General features: G+C 45.4%; 1 protein-coding gene and 1 long non-coding RNA gene across 18 annotated transcripts in view; one reads left to right on the top strand and one right to left on the bottom strand.

The window, feature by feature from the left end:
* Positions 1-21,062, top strand: part of ABLIM3 (actin binding LIM protein family member 3) — a 144,677-nt gene that overhangs the window by 101,019 nt on the left and 22,596 nt on the right. For 12 of the 17 annotated variants that reach the window (XR_013835640.1, XR_013835641.1, XM_079964809.1 and 9 more), the window contains 6 exons: positions 8,683-8,770; positions 13,851-13,909; positions 16,228-16,299; positions 16,882-17,037; positions 19,655-19,684; positions 20,562-20,691. Coding sequence is in view for 15 of the 17 variants with exons in the window: in XM_079964809.1 (XP_079820935.1) it covers positions 8,683-8,770; positions 13,851-13,909; positions 16,228-16,299; positions 16,882-17,037; positions 19,655-19,684; positions 20,562-20,691 (535 nt within the window). In the remaining 2 variants the exon portion in view is untranslated. The remainder of the gene's footprint in view (positions 1-8,682; positions 8,771-13,850; positions 13,910-16,227; positions 16,300-16,881; positions 17,038-19,654; positions 19,685-20,561; positions 20,692-21,062) is intronic. The other 5 variants (XM_079964812.1, XM_079964814.1, XM_079964813.1 and 2 more) reach the window with 2 other exon arrangements.
* Positions 1-21,062, bottom strand: part of LOC307209649 — a 110,830-nt gene that overhangs the window by 82,698 nt on the left and 7,070 nt on the right. The gene's annotated exons all lie outside the window — the stretch shown is intronic.

Genomic DNA, 21,062 nt, shown 5'->3' with positions numbered 1-21,062 from the left:
AGCGGCCAACCAGATGCCTTTGGGAAGCCCATAATCAGGCTATGAGCACCATCGCTCACTCCTGCTATTATTCTCCAGCAACTGGTATTCAGAGTCATGCTGCCGCAGATTCCCGTCATGAGAAGCAGCCAAGGACAGGTTCATCCTTCCTGAATTTGCCTATTGCTTAAGTTGATAGCCATCACTATGCAATGAAGGAACAAATTCCATCGTTTAACTATGAAGAAGTCCTTTGTTTCATCTGTCTTGAATCTTCCAATGTTTAGCTTCACTGGATGATCACAGGTTCTTATAGTATGAGGCTGGGAGACATCTTCTATCGACAGTCTCCCCACTATGCATAATTTTATTAACCTTTATTGTGTGTTTTCCCCACTTTCTTGCCTTTTTGCTAAACTAAGAAGTCCCAGATCTTTCCTGATAGGGAAGTTGCTCCAGTCCCTTGGTCATTTTGGGGTACGTGGCCTTTATCTGTACCTTTTCCACATCTACAATATCCTTTCTGGCATGCAGCAGCTAGAACCGTGCACAGAATTCCAGATATGAACACATCACAGATCAGTATAAATGATATTATGGTAACCTCTTGAAGTGCGTAAATAAATTAGGCAAAAGTAGCCAGGCATTTTGTCCATCAAGTGCCCAATCTGTGCTCCCAGCCTGCAACAGAAGACCTTCTTCTTGGGATTTTGATTTTATCACTCCTGATCACCTGCAAGTGCTCCTGAAGAAAAGGAGGAGCTGTAGCTCAGAGCTAGAGCACCTGCTTTGCATGCAGAAGGTCCTAAGTTTGATCCCCAGCATCTCCCTGTAGGGCTAGGAGTATTCCCTGTCTGACATCCCGGCAGAGGTGTATTTAGGGGAGCACGGCTGGTTTGCCTGCACTGAGTGCCAAGCTGAGAGGGTATCACAGCAGGCACTGCAACAATGGCAAACAATGGAAGGGGGGACCAGATTTTGGTGTCGCACAGAGTGTTGTTGAAATATTAAAGCCCCAAATCCTGGAGACCTGTCTCCCATCCCAGAGAGCTGCTGCCCGTCAAGTGCAGACAATACTGAGCTGGGTGGATCAGTGATCTGACTCACTGTAAGGCAGCTTCCGAGGTATGTATCTCCTCTCCCAAGTCCCAGGCATTTCAGCAATGCTGTTTGACTGTCTCTGTGGCTGCAATAGCCATCAATTACCCTACCTGCCCTCCAGGTGACATGAGCTCATTTCTCAGCTGCTCCTCTCCATCCATCTACCTGAGAGAATGCTCTGTCACCAGGTTCCACACCCTGCCTCTCTCTGTTGCTGTGGCAACAAATCCTGCACAGCTGTTAGCTATGCAGCAGTGTGCTAGCAGGCAAAAGGAATTCATGGTGGATGAAGGCTGTGACTGCAAAGAGAAACTTGGGAGCCCAGGGCAAGCATTCCAGGACCCACAGGGTTTGTGGAGTGAGATAATTAAAGTGTTGACACTCCAGGGTGTTGGAAGGGTCTAAGTGAATGGCAGAACAGAAGCATTGTGTTAATGTAAACATCAAGCCAGGTGGATTAAAACTGTGCTGGGTCTTCCTTTAACATGAATAAGTGAAGATTACTTTTAAAGTCCTTTTTTTTTTAAGAAAGAGAGAGAGAGAATGAATTAATTTCCCCTAAAGCATGCAGCCACTGGGTGGCATTCAACTAAGTTTTAAATTAATGGTCCTAATGTAGTCATTCATTGGAATGGGTCTGTTCTGAATAAAATTTAGTTGAATACCACCCACTGAATTTAAATGGGGTTTAGCTCATGCTGGGGCACAGATTCAGCTCCAGAATCTGTTTTCAGTGCCACATCTGATCCCTGAAATATGTGAAGAAATGGTAAAGACAAATTTCTCAGAGCATGTGCAGAGTTTTCCCCTGAGCAACTGCAGTCTGTCACAATCAATTTAGGAACAAGGAGGAAGGCAGATGGAAGGCTTGAATTTGGCACTTCTCTCCTCAGAAACTGAGCCCTGGCAGGGACTTAATGAGGCCTGCCAGTCCTGCCACAGACGATCCTTTTCGTAGAGTTTGAAAGATCCATGGACACGCCACTTTTGCATGGTTAGGTGCTTGTCAGTTTCATGTCAAGCTTTTGCCTCTCCACACCTGCACTGGCCATCTGCTTCCCAGACTTTAATAAAGGCCTATCTCCAGAGTGAAATTGACATGGAGCTGCCACACATCCAACCATCTGACTCTTCAAAGACCCACACTAAAAGGCTCCTAAGACCCAGAGCGTATGAAGGAGCCTCTGAAGGCCAGGAGCTTAAGCATTAAGTCAGTTTGCCAGCTGCAATTCAGTCGTCCTTCCTTCCCATCTGTCTGCCCCACACAGTCAAGCCAGTCATGCGGAGCAGCCCTGGAAATGTGTTTTAATCTTACAGCCTGGTACAAAGGAGGGCAGTACTGCGAAGAGTGTCTTGATTCTAAGCATTTGGCCAGTTGAGCTGCACTAGGCGTGCAACCTCTTAAATGTTGCTGCAGCTCAGTAGCAGAAATGACCTGATTGTAAGCTTCAGAATGCAGAGCAGGTTGGAAGACTTCCAGAAGAGCAAGATCATTGGATTTGCTCTCCAGAGCTGAGTTCCTGAGACATGCTCAATGGCTAAGAGTCCCTTCGCTTCAACTGCAAAAGGCAACTTCTTGTGTTTCCACTACTGACATGGAGGGGAACCAAATGTCTGAAAACACAGAACAAATGTGAGCTTCCCAGGCTGCTGTATCTCAATTTTAGGACACGTTTTCAGAAACATCTCTCTTCTCTGCCTCCTATGCTGCTCTAAACAGACACAAACAGTGGACCTGACCTTCATATTTCCCAGAACATTTGAGACAAGCCTTATTCAGCACCTTCTTTTTACTCCTTGATTTCCTGAATTGCGTCTCTCTAGGGGGATCCCTGGAGCCTGGTCAAGGGGAACTCCTTGTCTAATCCTGATGATGGGATTGGCTGGAAATAGATCAGCTGGACTCTGGGAAGAGTCTGCATGTGACCCTGGAGCACAAGGCAAAGCGGAGAGGAGAGCCTGATGTGTTGCGTAATGATGGCTGCAGAGCCATGGGGCAATGGAGAGGTCCTGTGGGCATGGCGCAACCTCTTCTTCTGAGAAAAATTCAGAGCACAGTCCTTTGCCGTCTTTTCCAGTCATATCTTGGCATGCAAACTCAGCCTCTTGGGGGTTGTCTTGCTCGTGCTGAGCACCGGAGGTGGTGTCTCCTAGGAAGACTAAGCCTGCTAGCTGCAGCGATCACAAATCAGACAGGATGGTGGGGATGCCCAGGAGTTTGGTGCCCGGAGGGTAATAATGCCTAGGATCCTATTGCCCTCCAAGCAGTAGGCTCCCATCATCCTTCTTGACAAAGTGTGGCATAAGTGTGCCTCTAACTATCCTCAGCCATAATCAGCCATCATATGCTTACGCCTCTGGTTGTCCCATATGGCTCTAAGATGTGCAGCCAGCTATGGATGATTAATGAGTCTTAAAGGAACGACAGTGACACACACCCCTTTGAATTATAATAAGCAGTGTATTCATAGTAGGCAGCACTGGGCTCTCACAATGACTGTAATTTTAATCAGTATAAAATAAAGAAGGTGGTTGTGATTTGGTCTGTCTGGAAACTGCATCTCTGCTAGAGGTGAGGCTAAGACGGCTTAGGGACTTCCTTCACTTGTCGGTCAAACCAAGTCCAGAAAAGGCAGGTGGGATTTGGTGGCTAGAGTATCTAGTTCAGGGGTGGGGAACCTCTGACTCACCGTGCCTCCAAAACACCATGGGGAAAGTGTGCTTAATGTTTTTGTACCCAGCAAGAGAAGTGCTTCTAGTTCCAAGGCCAGCGTGTCTCTTAATGTTCTCAACCAAATCAAAAAGGAAGAGTAGCCCCTTCTAGTTTCACTGTATGAATACAATCCAGCAAAAGGTAATAAAACACAATAAAGCAAAGTGCAAAATAAACAAAACTATAAAGCCAAGGCAGCTAAACATCACTAAAAGCAATAAAATCAAGCAACCAGCTAAAAGCAATTATGACATATTTTTCAAGTTGGCTGCTGGACCAAAGGAACTGTAGACTAAATGGAGAAGTAATATGGGATTGAATTTTGATGGGGACGACATCATGCAGACGCTGTGCGAAACTTGCATGAATGAGCAGCAATGTTTGGAAATGGTCACAATTTATTTAAAACAAACAAACAAACCAGACCTATTCCTAGCAGAAACTCTCTGTCCTATTTTTATCCTGCTCTTTCATTAAGAGATTGAGGGTTTCCCCCCAACACACATCCCTTGTAGTCCATACTTAATTGTAGAATTGGGCAGCACACGATTGTCCCAGCCCTAGACCTCCTATGGACCAGGAGAGACCATAGCATGCTAGACGGAAAGGTGAGGGACTCTGTCTCCCCCCAGTACCATTTGGCAGCATGAAGCAAGGGCCAGGTGAAAAGTGATGGATGCCAAGGGATGCTGCGGCACTAGTGGGATCAGCCCAAGGGCATTTCTTTTGCACTGGGAGCTTAGCGCTTGATCCTATATGAGCTGCCGCCTCAGTCCAGTGGCTCATAGGATTGGGTTGCAAATCCCACAGAACCTTTTACTTCTCCTCTGAGAGTGGGTCTCTGGGCTTAAGGGGCCAGCTTCCTTGACACAATTGTATTAGATGGCATCAATCTGTTATTTGATTTTATACCCATATCACTTTAGTGACAGGCAAATCCTGCAGTGACTCAGCCAACACGTTCTTGTAAATCTCCATGGAGCTCTTCCAGAGGATGCGTAGATTAGCAGGGAGAGTGTCTCGCTGAAGGCACTGGAGAATTTCTGCAAAGGTGGAACAGGGAGGGGAGGAAGACATTTGTTGCTTTTAGCTGTAAGCAACTGAGTGATTCATTCACTCCATTTGCATGATCATCACTGATTTCCGTATTCCCGCCCTTTAAAACTAGGAAACATACGAGGAGAAATATTGGATAATGCAGCAACATAACAGAGGACTGAAGCGCTGGTCTTGGTTGGCTTTTTAGCAGCTCAGCCGGCTCCTTTTCTTCTTCTTTTCTCTGTGTTGAATGAGTCTTCCATCAGGATGAGGGAGGAATTTGATTCCATTCACATTCAACCTACCAAATCTGCACTTTCTGAAACAATGCACAAACTGAAACCCAGCCATCCTTTGTAATTTGCACTTCTTTGAATTTTACAATAAAGTTCTCTGGCCAAGTAATGTGCACAAGAATGCACACTCTAGAATAAAGTGTGCATAAAAATACTTACTGAATGAAAATAATATACAAAATCGCACTGTGATAGGGAACAATGCTTTGTGAAAAAAATAGTGATAACAATGGGGCAAATTGCATGTTTATGTATGTTATGAGAAATTCACATGAAAATGCTGGTGAATTTTCAGGAGCACTGGGGGGGGGGGGGCAAAATGATTTGGAAATGTCAGGGACTGAATTTAAGATTAGAAAAATGAGAAACTGACAAAAACCAAAAGTAATAGGTTCAACCTTTCCTAGCTTGCACTGAGGACAAATTGACTCCCAAAAGTGTTTGGTATAAAAATTATCTGCATTTTCTGTATAATCGAAAATACAGAGTGGGGTTTCTGACATCCAAGTAAACTGGCTTTGGCTGTTGGCAGCGAGGGTCAGAGCAGGACTTACATTGTCGATAAAAATGCTTATTTAAAAGCTGTCAGTGCACATGGTGGGTGAAGAGGAGAGGTGGGTGCAAAGTGGGTGAAGGAATTGCCTCTCTGTCTTCATTTGAAGGACATCCCAGGATTTAACTAAGTATTGTGGATGCTGCCCATGTGTCCAGATTCTCTGGTGGCATCAGGCCTGTTCAGGCGTTTGGCTGAAAATGTTCAGGCTCAAACTGGGAACAGGGCAGGGTTGTGCATGCAAGCTCTGTCCCTCGCATCCATGAGTGCACTCAGAAACCCTGAGCACTAGGGCATATCTCAAGAAATACAGGACTTGGTGCAGATAACAACCCCAGGATGCATACTATGGGCTGACGGGCTGGCTGGGCCAGCCTTTAATCATCACTGAACTCTAAGGCTGGTTTTGTGGCAGGGGCCCGGCAACTCCATAAAATAGGCAAGCAGTTGAACAATCACAGGAGAGCAATGGGCTTTGTTCCATTTTTGTGCAACAATTATTCAGGCAGAAATGACAAGCCATGAAGTACATTAGGGCAAATGGGACACTGTCCCACCCACCGCAGTCTGCCCTCAGCCAGCCCCCGCCCTTCCTGCCTTCTTACTTACAACCAGGCCAGAGAGTGGCCCTTGCTGTCAACTTCCTCCTCCTCAGTCTCAGAGTTGCCCTTGCAGAACTCAGCAGGGTGGAAGAGAATGGGGGCAGAACTAGGACCGATTAGTTCTGCCTGCCAGTGGCTGTGATCGCACCTGCCAGTGGCTCCTGGGCCACCATCTGTTGGCCTCTTGATCCGTCTACCACTCCCAGTGGATAGTACCCACCAATGGTTGGCAAAACTGGTCACCATCCCTTGATTGCTATGCTGACAGCCTAACTGGTAACTATGTCTTGCGAGACTCACATGGCCCTTTCTTAGGAAAGCCATTACTGGTTTTAATGCTGGCTTTAGCTTTAAAAGTCCCTTCTCTAATTAAAAGCCTTCACTATCCTTCCCCCTCCCCACACCCTTCAACAATCCCTCATCCTTCCTTCTATTATTATTATGTTGCTGCTGCTGCTGTAAAATGTCCCTTTGGGAGCAGTGCTTTGCACAGAATGGGGCTGATTGCACCAAGTTAAACCAGTGGCTGCATCTGAGCTCTGAAGCCCTGCAAGTGAGCCTATAATTGAAATCCTAGCAGACACTTTTGAATGGAAGCAAGCTACCAATTAAGCCTATTATCCTTGTTTTAAAGGGCAGGGAGAACAGCCTTCTTACATCACAAGTGGGCGAAATAGTAGGTTGCTATTTCTAATCCTGTTGAAGGCAACAGAAAAATAAAAGTTGCCCTCTCAAGAGAAATCAGGACTGAATACTCAGATAGCAAACATGGCTTCCGCTTTTGCTCATCCAGCATAGACTTGAACATTCAACTTCATTGCAGCCATTGCTCAGTGCCAGATCTGTCCAGCATCGCCAGATGATGATGGCTCGTTTAGTGACAGCTTGTAAAACAAGAATGTCACACTATTCCAGTGGTAGTTCACAGCTAGGATGACACCCTGGGCTTGGCTGTGCTGTGACTTGTCACCCTGCCCAACTCTAGCAAAGTCACTGGATTGACATAAGCTGAAAGTTGGTGGGAAAAGATTACCCTTTTATTCAGTGTGACAGATCTGAGCTTGTGGGCTTTCTTTGTCACAGAGCTATCACTAGGGTGGATCCTATAAGCTCTCTCCCTCTGTAATCTTCGAATGACCCCATAGATTAGGTCAAAGACTAATGCAGAATTCTGAGTTTGAAGAACCAACTTTGTGTTTCAGTGACTACCTGCCATTCTGATGTCCAGGTACTCCATTTGCTAGGTGTAAAAGGCAGCATCTAGTGCTAAGCTATAGTGGACTTCAGTAGCAACTCAGGGCTTGTCCACACTTCTGCTTCTCCTGTGTCCAGAAACCAGGAGTCCAAGTAGTTTTCCACTTGTCCTGTACTTTCTAGGCATAAGTTTGGGTGGTTTTGCCTTTGCCCCACCACTTTTCCCTGGAGAACACACTCTTTCATGCTAAATCAGAGCAAACATCAATCTGGAGAAAACCCAGTTGACATTTGCTCTGATTCAGCGGTAAACAGTGGATTTTCCCAAGGGAAAGTAGTGGGGCAAGTAGAAGTGTGGATGAGCCCTGGAACTCTGGCACTGGAATTAAAAAAGAAACACCCTGCACTGTGTTTCTCGCAGTGGGCAATGAGATGACTAGCCCACCCCACTGTTGTTCCCCAGTGACTGGTATTCAGAGGCATCAGAGCCATCATAACTAGTGGCCATTGACAGCTATTATTGCCATGAAAATTGCAGGCATGGGGGAGTAGTCTGGATTGGGACCACAGTGGGGGTCAAAGGGTTAAAGAGCCCCCACAGCCACCAGCACCACACACCACAGTCCTGATCTGAACTGGAGCTGGTCAGTGCTGGCTATTTCTGCAAGAAATAATATGTGCTCAAGGACTAGCCTTGTGTTTAACATAACATGGAATTGGCCCTTAGTTTCCAAGTGCTGGTTTTGAGTTTTCTAAAGTATTTCAGATTGTGATTCCCACCTAGAGATCAAGTTATTTTAGAGCATCACTCCTCTGGGACTCTTCCTTGATTGTTGTCTCCTAGGAGTAGATCCTTTTTGGTTGTGGCTCCTTATTTAACCTTGGGACTCTCTTCATTGATCTAGCCACAGGGCCCCTTCCTTGATAGCTTTAAGGAACCATTTTTAAAAAAAAAAAAAAATTGGTTCCGCCAAACTTCAGAATTGTTTTGGTGATGATATTTTATGTTGTTGGTGATGGCTGCTTTATTCTTTCTGTAAACCACATTTTGATGTGTTGTGGTGATGCAGGGGGATGTTAGGCAATAGTCAAGATTTAAGAGATATAATAAACAAATAAAATAATTCTTACAAGAGTGCTGTCGAAACGTAAGTTGACTAGACCTGATTGCCTGATGATCTTCTTTTCTCTCATTCATTTGTTTAGGCAGGAGGGAAGCATTATCACCCCACTTGTGCCAGATGTGTGCGTTGTCACCAGATGTTCACAGAAGGGGAAGAGATGTACCTCACAGGTAGGAACACCAGCTTCTGGGGCGAAAGGTCTCACTCTGAAGTGGACTGTCTACTTCTCTCCCAGCCTCATACACAACCTTGGTATTCAAAACTTGGAGCTTCTAAAATTCCTTAAGGGTGTTGTGAATGTTGCTTGAGTGTTGGGCACTCCACATTTTCTTAGAGATGAATTTATTAATCTTCACGATGCATTGTGAGAAGCAGAGATTTCATGTTAATCAATCCTGTTTCACGGAGACCCGTGTTGAGAGGCCACATGACGAAGCCCTGAGGCCAACTTATTTGCATTTCCTGTTTGCAACAAGTTCAGATCACTCGAGAAGTTGTGGTGGTACGTGCCCTTGAAAGAGGAAGAGATAAATAATTACTGGGTCTCAATGTGAGCTTAGGGTGTCTTTCCCCTTATGGGTCTATTTTCAGCTTTGGTGGGGGGAGTGTTTGTCCCTTAGACAACCTTGAGGTGCTCGTCACCCTGAGTCACTAATTACCCTGTGTCTGTCTGTGTTAATTGCAGGGTTAGCTACTTCCCACCCTCGCACTGCTGGAGTAGTTGGCTTAGGGAGGGGCTGTTGTCTATGTTGGGTGGCAATTGATGTTTGCTTCATTGTGGGGGAGCTGAAGTGCCATTAGTGTCACATTGGCCCATCAACCACTATGATGGGGGAGTGGAGAAAGAGCAACTCCTCCATGCATTACACCTGGCCATCATTGCCTGATCCTCCAGCCCATGAGAGGATCCTGTTGCTATGGTGACCACAGCCCTCAAAAACGTTGTGCCAAGAGGCGGAAACATATACAGATACAGTGTAGGTGGGTGGAATTCTGCCTGTGGAAAATAATTATTCATTCTGTGGCTGGGAGGGGATGAGTTGAATGGCCATGAGAAGATCAGGATTGGCTTTCACATTCTTTTACTCCAATTCTGTCTGAGCGCATCTCCCCCGCATGGGGCTAAATCAGCCAAGATTTCATTCCCAACTTCATTTCTGTCCCTGAATTCTATCTCCTTTCCCCACACCTTCTTCTTAAGCAGGGTTCTCTACTTACATTATTCCCGTCGCTTCAGGGAAAGGGCTGTACCTCCATGGTAGAGCAGTTGTTTTCAATGCAGAAGGTCACAAGTTTGATCCCTGCCAACTCCAGGTAGAGCTGGGAAAGACTCCCCGCCTGAAATCCCAGACAGTGTAGATGGTCCTAGGCTGGATGGACCAATGGTCTCACTCAGTATAAGGCATCTTCCTATGTTTCCTATCAGCAGCTTTATGCGCACCTCTGTCTTAGGATACATTTCCAATACAATAGAGGAAGGATGATAAATGTCTACTTATCACATTAATGGCTGTTCAGAGCAAGTCTGATCAGTGGCGTAGCGTGGGGGGTGCAGGGGGGGCCGGCCGCACTGGGCGCAACATCTGGGGTTAGGGCAAATCCACGGGTTAGGGGGCGCAAATCCACGGGTTAGGGGGCGCAAATTACTTGCCTTGCCCCGGGTGCTGACAACCCACGCTACGCCACTGAGTCTGATTTATAGAAACATGTCTTGGGAAATAGAAGGTGTTCTCTCTCCCATGTTGTAAGCTGAGGAGCTGGGCAAATTAACTGCTGGAGACTGCCTTAATTAGCCTGGCAGAGCTGACAAGGAACTTCCCTTTGTTATGAAGATTGCCTGGTTGTTCTTAGAAATATCTAGAAAAAAAGATATTTCTCCTTTCTTCCACTTTATGTAAGGATGCTATAATCTACAGTTACTTCCAAAGGTGACTTGTTTCTTGAGCATTCATCCTAATTGATGTGCACAAAAGTTTATATGATGGCTGTATATTGAGCATTCTGATTTGTCTGCAGAGAGGTTAGATGCAGTAGTGGTGTTTGGTGAATTTTTTTGTAGGGGAAAAGTTAGGGCCAGAGGCACCAGCTTATGAGGACGATAGGGTGGGATGCCAACGTCATACGTGCAATACCCCAATGTCCCAATGCCATGCGTGTGAGCGTCATGCCTCCCTCCCTAAGCCGGGCAGAAGCTTCCTGGGCTTTGGGAAGGAGGCACCAGGCGTTAATACTTCAACACTCTAATTTACCGGGAACATTTAGGGAACCAACCTGGTCCCCCTAGTCCACTGACCACACACCACTGGTTAAATGACATTGTATCAAGCAGTTGTTATTCTACACTTTCCAGTGCGATTCTCTGTTATTTTCCTTACTGCAAAAAGGCTGGTTTTGTGGGAGAAGAGGGTTTGTTGCCCAAGAAGCTCCAAATCCACTTAACTGTGTGACCTCAATTTACCGGCATGCATTTGAATCCCACCTACAAAATTGCAACAGTCTGGAAGCTCCCGAGGTGTCTGTATGTGAAGAGAAACTGCATTTTGAAAGAGAGAGAGAGAGAGAGAGAGAGAGAGAGAGGGCTGACTTTGGGTTCTATGAGCACCTTAGGCTCCTGCAGTGGCGTAGCGTGGGGGGTGCAGGGGGGCCGGCCGCACTGGGTGCAACATCTGGGGGTTAGGGTTAGGGAGCGCAAATCCACGGGTTAGGGGGCGCAAATTACTTGCCTTGCCCCGGGTGCTGACAACCCACACTACGCCACTGGGCTCCTGACTTCATTTCTGGAGATCTGATGTGGGAGTAGTAGACTTTGGCTGTCCTTTGGAGTGTTTGAGCTGAATCTCCACCTGTGACCAACCTGTATATTTGTAAATAAATACAATTATTGCAAAACTCTAAGAAGCCTCCAGGAATTTCCTTCCAAAGGAAACCAAACCCAGGTAGTACTGCATCCTTGAAGCTTCTTATTGCTTGAGAAGTGGAGAGAGTGTAGCAATATGTTTCTAAACATCCTGAAACCTATATGTGCATTTGCATCTTCACAAAAATAATGTTGCAACAGGTAGTGGGGAAATGGGGTGGGGGCAAGTTAATGTTTTCTTTGGGAAAAGCTAGTTAGTTGCCCACTGGACAAACCAGTAGCTCTGATGTAGCCAAACCCTACAGTCTTCCTTGCACTGATCCCCAGTACATGCTGATCTCTGGTCTTCCTGGATTGCAGACCAGGATGATGACCAGTTTGATGATTTGGTCTGCAACTCTTGGAAAGCTATTGACGTGATTTCCCCCATCACCCATAGGACCTTCTAAGGCTGCTACAAGAACAAGGTCTATGCTTTGACTTCTCCTATTCCCTCACTCAATAATAATCAGTTGTACAGCAAAAGAAAAAGGGAAAAACTGGGGTGAGGAGGAAGTTAATCTTTTCAAGTCCTGAACACAAATCTTATCAAGCTGGTAAAACAGGTGCCCACTTTTCTGCTGGACTCCATCCATTATGATGGTAGTATTTTGCTGTCTGCAAGGACAACCCATTCCGATTTCTCTTTGAGCCTATGGCAGTGTTATACATTTTCCAGGTATCCGTCTGGCAGGTTGGATGATGGACGATGTCTATGAATTGCTGGGTAGATAGCATGCAAGAATAACAACAACAGCTATAATCTTATCCTGACCTTTACCAGCAGCCAGGACTAGTCAGCTCTGAGACCTAGGTCAATAGTAAAATGTCCATGGGAGGATGATACAGCCACAGATTTGAAACAAGCGGAATCATATTACAGTACAAGTGTTGTGTCTCTTCCTAGCATCCTTCCTTTTCAGCACCAGCTGATAGTTTGTTCCTTTGACCACACCATTAAGGTGAAAAGATCTTAGGAAAGTCAATAAAAATCAATGGCATGCAGCATCACTTCTAAGTCTGAAAGCATGTCTCTTTCCTCCCTGCTATAGGGAAGCAGATGAGTGAGGGGAAGAGAACCTGAATTTCACTCTAAAATGGCCACCCATATCCAATTGAGAATTGATGTTATGTATTTAATATATTGATGTACTGCCTTTCTGCCCAAACACCCAAGGTGGTTTTATTGAATTGTCTTGCATTGTATTTTCTGGACTGCCTTATTCAGAACTAGCCCTGGATTCTTAGGGAACCCTGAAGACTTCTCTGTTTGATGTATTTGATCCACTGCTTTCTCTCTTAGCATTGCTTTAGTGCTGTCTGTTGCTGCAGCCTTCTGCTACAACCTGCCACAGACAATGGTGCCAGTTATGTTGCTAGGTGAAGAGGAGAAGCCAGGGCAAGGATTCTCTCCTCAAGTGGAGATTGCCAGCTAGACGGGGAAGGCCTTGCCTTCTGGGTTCAGTAAGCAGACTGCTGTATTCTTCTGAGGCTGCTGGGCCTTCCCCTTCTCCGTCAACTACTTGCCTTGACCAACTCCGTTCCCACTCCAGAGCGCGCCTTACGGGGGTGGAATTGCATATAACCTTGCTGATCTTCATTTCCTTCTGTACTGGCATCCAGGACCAATACCCAGTTTGTTAACCGAGTTTCCAACCCTTTGTCTTACATATAGCCATCATACAGTAGGAGGAACTACTTGTCTTCCCTTAATACAGATATAACATTTTTGTGCTCTCGTTTGACTTAGTCAAACTTTTTGCTCTCGAGGCATTTTACTGCAGTTGCATCTGCCCTCTGCTTATTGCAACCTGGCGTGGGGATTGCACAAATTGCAGGATTGGGATTGGATGGTCCTGCCTTGTGGCAGAGTGTTAGACCAGATGGCTTCTTTCAATGTTACATGGTTGCTTTCAGTGTTACAAAGTTGGAACATGCCACACATGTAATCACAGAAATGGACATGACCCTTGCTAGTAGAAATCTTCTGTCAATTCACACAATGAGTGGAATGAATTTGCTACCATCCTCTTAGTTCCAAGCAAAAACTATCAAAGTTCTAATCAGTGTTGAAAGAAGGGTGATACAAATGCTGGATGTGCCAATAAGCTTGCTGCTGAAAATGTTCAAGTCCAAGTGGAATTTTTGGTACAAAGAGATTTAGGACCTCAATAATAGGAACCAGATGGGTAAAATGAACAGATCACCTTGCAGCAGGATAGAACAGTAATAGGGTCAGGAGCAAGGAGCAATGAAGCTTTCAGGAGTATTGTTTTGATGAGCCTGGGTAATGTTATGTAAATCAGAATCACAGCTGGACAGCACTGCAGTCCTCACCTTCTGCTCTGTTCCAGGTTCAGAAGTATGGCATCCTATCTGCAAACAAGCAGCACGAGCAGAAAAAAAGTTAAAGGTAAGATGGAGCTGGGATTGGACGGGAAGGAGAATTTTGGCAACGGCTGGCTGGGGGAGTTCCTCAAGTGGAAATATATTATTAGAGGCTGGAAGATAGCCAGTTCATTTATTTACTTGCTTTGAAAGTCATAGCCCTTCTACAAAGCAATTGCAAAAGGAGAGGAAGCCTTAAATTTAGCATCCAAAGGCTTTGATTTTACAGGGATATATACACTTGAACTAAGATTACAGACTTTGAAGCTTTGAAGCTTTAACCAAGGAGTACAGACTGACTGTGGACTTATTTCTTGTTTCTCCTATCTTCATAGTCTTGAACCACTTTATATTGTACACAGCTGTTACACTGTCTACATCTGCACCAGCATTTGTTATAATCATGTACACACACACAAAAGTATCCAAATGCTTAAGGATCCAAATGGGAATATCCTGACCCTGGCTCTTTGGTACATGTCAGGTGCATGTTTGAAGATGCACAGCTGTGAACACCAGCATAATAGCTGGTGCATCCTTGGCAAGCACAGTCCCTGCATGCATTATGAAATGGCTCTCAGCATCCTCTTTATCCAATTGCCACCTTTCTTGTTTTGGCTATAATGCAAATGCAACTCTTGGGCATAGATTCCTGTCCAGGCTTCTCTACCAAAGAGGCTGTTACCTGCTTCTTAGTTAATTTTGTTTGCTTAACAACATTTACATATTGCTTGATTGCAAAATAAAAAAACCTTCTAAGTTGTTTACAAAAACATAAAATATTAAAACTATCACTAAAAACAGGTTTAAATGGTTATTTTAAAACAGTCAAAAGATTATTAAAATCAACAGTAGGTAAAACATGGGCTGAGTATTCCTGCTGTTGCACTGAGGTGCTATTAGCAAACATTCCCTGGGCATCTATTAGGCATCTGTGAAAACACGATGCTAGCCTAGATGGGTCTTTGGTATGATCCAGTAATTCTGCCTTAGATTTGAATTCCCATGTTTTAAATATTTATTTTAAATTTCCATGCTCTAAATCAAAACAGAGCTAAACTCTTATTCCAGGAACTGAATCACCACTTGAGTGGGTTGGCCTCAGAACTTTGCATTTTGTCAAGAAAATAAAACTCAGCAAGATTGGGGTCAGACTCTTGGCAGTGAGTTATATCTCCTGCTTAGCTAGAACTGTTCTTGTAGTTGTAGTAGTAGTAGTAGTAGTAGTAGTAGTAGTAATAGTACCCTGCCAATCTGGCTGAGTTTCCCCAACCACTCTGGGCGGATTACAGCACATATAAAAATTGTAAAACATCAGACATTAAAAATTTCCTGATACAGGGCTCCCTTCAGATGTCTTCTAAAAGTCAGATAGTTGTTTATTTCCTTGACATCTGATGGGAGGGTATTCCACAGGGTAGGTGCCACGACTGAGAAGGCCCTCTGCCTGGTTCCCTGTAACCTCACTTCTCCCAGTGAGGGAACCGCCAGAAGGCCCTCGGAGCTGGAAGATGGGGGTGGAGATGCTACTTTGGGTATACTGGGCCAAGGCCGTTTGTATTCTGGAAACAGTGGTCAGAATAGGACAGGACTCCAGATGGGATGCCTCATCATTGCATTCCTAGACACCAAAGATTATAAGCGATACTGCAAGAGATGCAAGGACTTGTCTCTTGATTTCACATTGTTTCATCATCACCCCTAAAATATTGCTCCAAAGTGACTTTGGAGGGGAAGAGCAGCCATTTATTCTGGTCAATTAGCTTGGGTTGGTGCATGAATTGGCCAAACTGCTACACGGCTTGCAGGGATCAGGTGACATGATTCAGTGCACCTCAGTGCAGCAACGAAAACCTTGTGCAACATGCCTTTAGAGTCTCAAGCATAACTACACATTATGAAAGGCAGAGTGTCCCTCCCAGCACCCTGCGTCTCTCATGTACTACTAAAGAAAACATAATCATAGACAACATCTTCTTCCCTCCTGCAAACTGCAGTCAAAGTGCAGCAAAATTACAGAAATTATGGCTTTTTAAGCAGAAGGAATATAGTCAGGTAGATTACCAATTTGCCTTTACTAAAGATGCACAACTCACTCAGGTTAGGGATGGCTGAACTGTGTCTTCAGTGTGGCTGATTAGCAAGAGACAAGGAAGGTTTAATTCAGCCTTCTCCAACATGTCTTCCAGATGTTGTTGGACTCGAACTTCCATCATCCCCTGTCAGCATGGCCAGTGGTCAAGGATGATGGGAGCTGTAGCCCAATAACATCTTGAGGGGACCAGGTTTTGGAAGGAAGGCTGGCTTCATTTGCAACCATTCCTTCCTTTTCTGTCTACACAGCACAGAAGAACTTCAGAAACATCCATCTCCCCACCTGGCTCAAGCATTGGTTCCCCCAACAGAGTCATCTGTGTAAGTACAATTCTGTGGCTGAAGCAGGCCATGTAGTGGCTGGAGGACTGGGCATTGCAGCTCCTACAGGTGAAGCTTGGGAAGACATGCCCTTACGCAATCCCAGGAAAGTTGAAAAGAAGTGATCATCTAATGCACCCACGTAGCCATTGAGAAATGGATTCTTATGGACTGGGAACAAAGGCAAACATTTGGCAGTTTCAGCCCAAGATGTCTACACCAAGTCCTTGAATGCCTTACTGCCAAAGGGCCCTGATGCTGATATGGCTTCTTTGAGCATCATCTGACTCAAAGGGTTCAGATGCATTTAGCCAAGGCAATTCATGGCACTGATTCCAATCCTGGCCCGCATTCTCCTTTCCCACTGTTGCCTCATCTACCTAGGATAACCCCTGTCACCTCCTCCAAGGTTCAATCCTTCCCATTTCTCACGTCTGGTAACAACCTGGCTCCATTTGTTCTGATGATGCCTTCAACCTGTTTATTCCAACTTGCCCCTTCTTACCCTTGCACCCCCAGTTCCCCTTTCTTTACCTTTCTCTTTGTGTTCGCGTCTCTGTCTCTGTCTCTCCCTTTCCTTAGGCTAAAGTGGATAATGAGATCCTTAATTACAAAGACCTGGCCGCTCTTCCCAAGATTAAAGCCATCTACGAGGTGCAGCGCCCTGACCTCATTTCCTATGAGCCCTATCACAGATACACATCGGACGAGACGCTGGAGAGATATAGCTATGGGGAGGTACAGCTTCTTAGCCATTTCACCTGGGACGTAGGGAGCCAGCAAGGTCTGCGGTAGAAAGACTTCTCTATAAACTATAGCTGTGGATCTGGGGAACCTCCAGATGTTGTTGGAATACAAGTCCCATCATCCATGCTGGCTGGGGCTGCTGGGACTCATAGCCCTCCGGATGCTGGACTTCCATGTTCCCCAACCGTGCTGTAACCCTATTCATTTTGATTGAGTTGTTTGAGAGTCACGATACATTTTTCTTACACTTACCAAAAGCAAAATCCAAATTTGTTATTGCTAAGTAGCCACCTTCTCAGTATACAGAAAATGTCCATGTAAGGCCTGCTCTGAGTATACTGGTTCCATCCCTTGCTACAGGGATATAGATGGGGAAAGCACAACACCTTCCAGTTGGGGGGGGGTCAACTAAGTTTTTCTCAGAGTAGACCTACTGAAATTAATGGCCATACATAGTTATATTAATTAATTTTAGTGAGTCTCCTCTGAGTAAAGCTTAGTTGATTACCACCCATAGTCTGTGTGGTCTACTCAGGGGTAAGTGATGAAGATCCAGTTACTTAAATGTACTGTGAGAAGTACAGAGTTATTTGAGGAACAATTCCTAAGGCTTATCCCTCAGTGTCAAACACATCCAAGGAGCTCCCTTCAGCTTTGTCTTCATATGTCCAAACCTCACTGAAGATTGGAAAAGCATGGGGATCACAATAGCCTTGAAGCAGAAAATGAGGCAAACAAGCCAGGGCCTTCTTTTCAGATGTGCAGAAGTATGGAGGTGCTCACTGATTCACTATAGATTTTTTGATTCTCTAAATTTTGTGATACAGTTCCTAGTTGTTTTTTTAAAAAGTGCCGTAATGCAGGCATAAATGCATATTTTATAATAAAATGTGAACAAAACTGTGCATTTTAGAATAAGATGCATACAAAAATGAGAAAGGATAAAATGCACAATTTTGTGGAAAAAAAATATGTAAAAGAGAATTCTAGGTACTATAGTTTGTACCACACACAGGGCTTGTCCACACTTTGCTTGTCCCATGCCTAGAAACCATGGATCCAAGAGGTTTTATGTGTTTCCCATTCCTCCTAGGCACAGGTCCGGGCGATTTTTTGTTTGCCACACTGCTTTCCCCAGGAAAACCTGCTTTGAATCGGAGCAAATGTCAACCTGTGCAAAACCCGATCGACATTGGCTCTGATTCAGTGGCAAAGAGCAGATTTTTGCAGGGAGAAAGCAGCGGGACAAGCGGATGCATGGATAAGCCCACAGTTTCTTCCAGCAATCCTCAACAAACTCCAGCACCCAGAATACTTTGAGGAGGGAAATGTGCTTTAAAGGTATAGCATGCACATTCTTCCCTTATTCATGGAAGCCTCACTTTGCAGGGCTCAGAGATGGTGTGCCTGCAGTTGCAGATTTCCTGACATGTTTGCACTGAACTGTGCTCTTCTTGATCCTCTATTGAGTGCACTGCAGCCAGGCCGGGTCGGGAGTGTTGCTTCATTTGCTGCAGTTGGAAAGCCTTAGGAGTGAGCTTTCCAAAAAGGAATGGGACCTCATATCTTCACTCTTGCTTTCACAAGCGTTCCTCTTGTGAATACAGTGGTACCTCGAGTTAAGAACTTAATTCATTCTGGAGGTCTGTTCTTAACCTGAAACTGTTCTTAACCTGAGACACCACTTTAGCTAATGGGGCCTCCCGTTGCCACTGCGCGATTTCTGTTCTCATCCTGAAGCAAAGTTCTTGACCCGAAGTACTATTTCCGGGTTAGCGGAGTCTATAACCTAAAGCGTTTGTAACGTAACCTGAAGAGTCCATAACCTGAGGTACCACTGTATGTGCTAAAAGTACTTTGTATTTTGTAGAGGAGAAGCAGCAGTTCAATATGAACCTGCAGGGTGGGTCAGAACCACAGCAGGCATTCATTTTCCCTGAGAAAGAAGTAAAAAAGGAATGAAGGTGGAGTGGAATTGCTAAAGGACGGCATCTTTATCATGTTTGAATGAGCATGCATAAGTCTGATACATGGAATATGTGGTGCTCATGCTGGCCAGATTCATGTCTCATACTGATGGCATCTGCCATGCTAGACTCATCCTTTATGATATGTGCTGATCCCCTACAGTAGTGAAAGCAGGATCCTATGGAGTTTAATATAATATCCGTAGTCTTGGGTGTGCCATCTTATGTTCTATTGTATATTAAACCCATATTTGTTCACATGTAGAGCTTAAAAAAACAACTGCTAAATGTGGAGGCAATAAGGGAAAAGGCTGGAGCTTAGGGTGGGTTGTTCGTTGAAAGATGGGGAACTCCAGTGAGGACTCCTGCTGCATGCACACATGCGCACGCGCACACGTGCACACACACGTTTGCTCCTCCTTTGTGTTAACTTTGGAGTCTCCCTCCCAGGTTTTCTCAATCCCCTGACAGCTCTAATAAGGTTGTAGGTCTTGCTAAGTGGACAGTAACTTGCGGGAAGATGAACTGTGCTGTGGCCTTGAGCAGTCATGTCAGCTTGTAATCATTTCCCCCCCCCACTCTCTTTCTTTCCTCGCTCTTCACTCCCTCGTGGCTTGTCTCTGGTCTCCTGTCACTTCTAGTCTCTTGGAACACTCTCTCCGTATTCTCAGGTAATCATACGGCACACAAGACTCATATGAGGGCCCAAGTGGCATTGAGTTGAGGAACTGTCTGCTGACAGCTGGACCATGAAAGCCCCTTGGCTGGGTACTGAAGGGTCGAACTGCATTGCTACTAAGCCTTGTGTTAGACACTGGAAGGTGACCGTCCCCCATGACAATGTTAAATTAGGAATGCTCAGGGTAAAGCAAACTGTCTTTGTAATGTCTCTCTCTCTCTCTCTCTCTCTCTCTCTCTCTCACACACACACACACACACACACACACACACACACACTGCCCTTGACTAGAAAGAAAACAGTCTGCCCTGCACAAAATTAAATCAAAAGTAGAGGGCTAGGATTTGTGCAATGGGCAGTGATGTGGGACAGAAACTTTTCCTAATGCTTTGTTTTTCCATGAAAAATGTCCATAGGTTCATTTAATAACAGTGAAGGGGTGCCAACTGCAAATATCAGGAAAGTTTCAAAGTTTTTAAATACAAGTAAAATAAACATGTTCAACTAGATCACTCTCTAGGGCAGTGATGGCCAAATTTGGCCCTCCAGCTGTTTTGGGACTACAACTCCCATCATCCCTAGCTAACAGGGCCAGTGGTCAGGGATGATGGGAATTGTAGTCCCAAAACAGCTGGAGGGGCAAGTTTGGCCATCACTGCTTTAGGGCATCAGAATTCCCCCCCTCCCCCAATGCAAACTGGAAATATTCTGAGGCAAATTACCCTGTGTATTTGCATAAGAAAACATTTCTGGAATATCTTCCAATTCCATATTTTCCAGAAAACCCACATCGCTGGCCAGGGGTCTCATGCGCTTGCACCTCGCTAAGGGCTGAGTCTTTTGCCATCACTGCTCTTTCCCTTTCCCAGGATATTTATGAAAGCATGGACATCCGACAGAGGCGAGCCTCCAGCCCCGGCTACATCGACTCCCCCACCTACAGCCGCCAAGGCATGTCCCCCACCATCCCACGCTCACCGCACCATTATTATCGCTCAGGTAAGCGGAGTACACATGTGAAGCAGAAACCAGCGCTGTGGCATCATCAGGACATATGCGCCTTTCTCCAAGGCACATTCAGGGCCGGAACATCTTCCCATTCCCAGAAGAGCTTGCACTGCGAAGCCTCGCGTCTCAGTGGTGGTGGGGAGAAGGGCAAAGAGGACACACTCCCTTGGCCAGTTTCCTCTGTTACGGAGGAACATTTCTGGACACCTGGCCAACTTTGCTACTGTCTGTCCTCAGGGTAGAGATGGGTTGATTACTGGGACTTCACACTCCACTGGTGCATATGCCGCTCTCCCTTTTCTGTGGCCACTTCAAAACTTCAAGGTCCTGCTCTAGTGGTGAAACGGAAAGGAGCAGATGAT

Source organism: Podarcis cretensis (assembly GCF_951804945.1).
Source record: "Podarcis cretensis genome assembly, chromosome: 2".
NCBI classification, from domain to species: Eukaryota; Metazoa; Chordata; class Lepidosauria; order Squamata; family Lacertidae; genus Podarcis; species Podarcis cretensis.
This window is presented reverse-complemented; position numbering and strand designations above follow the sequence as displayed.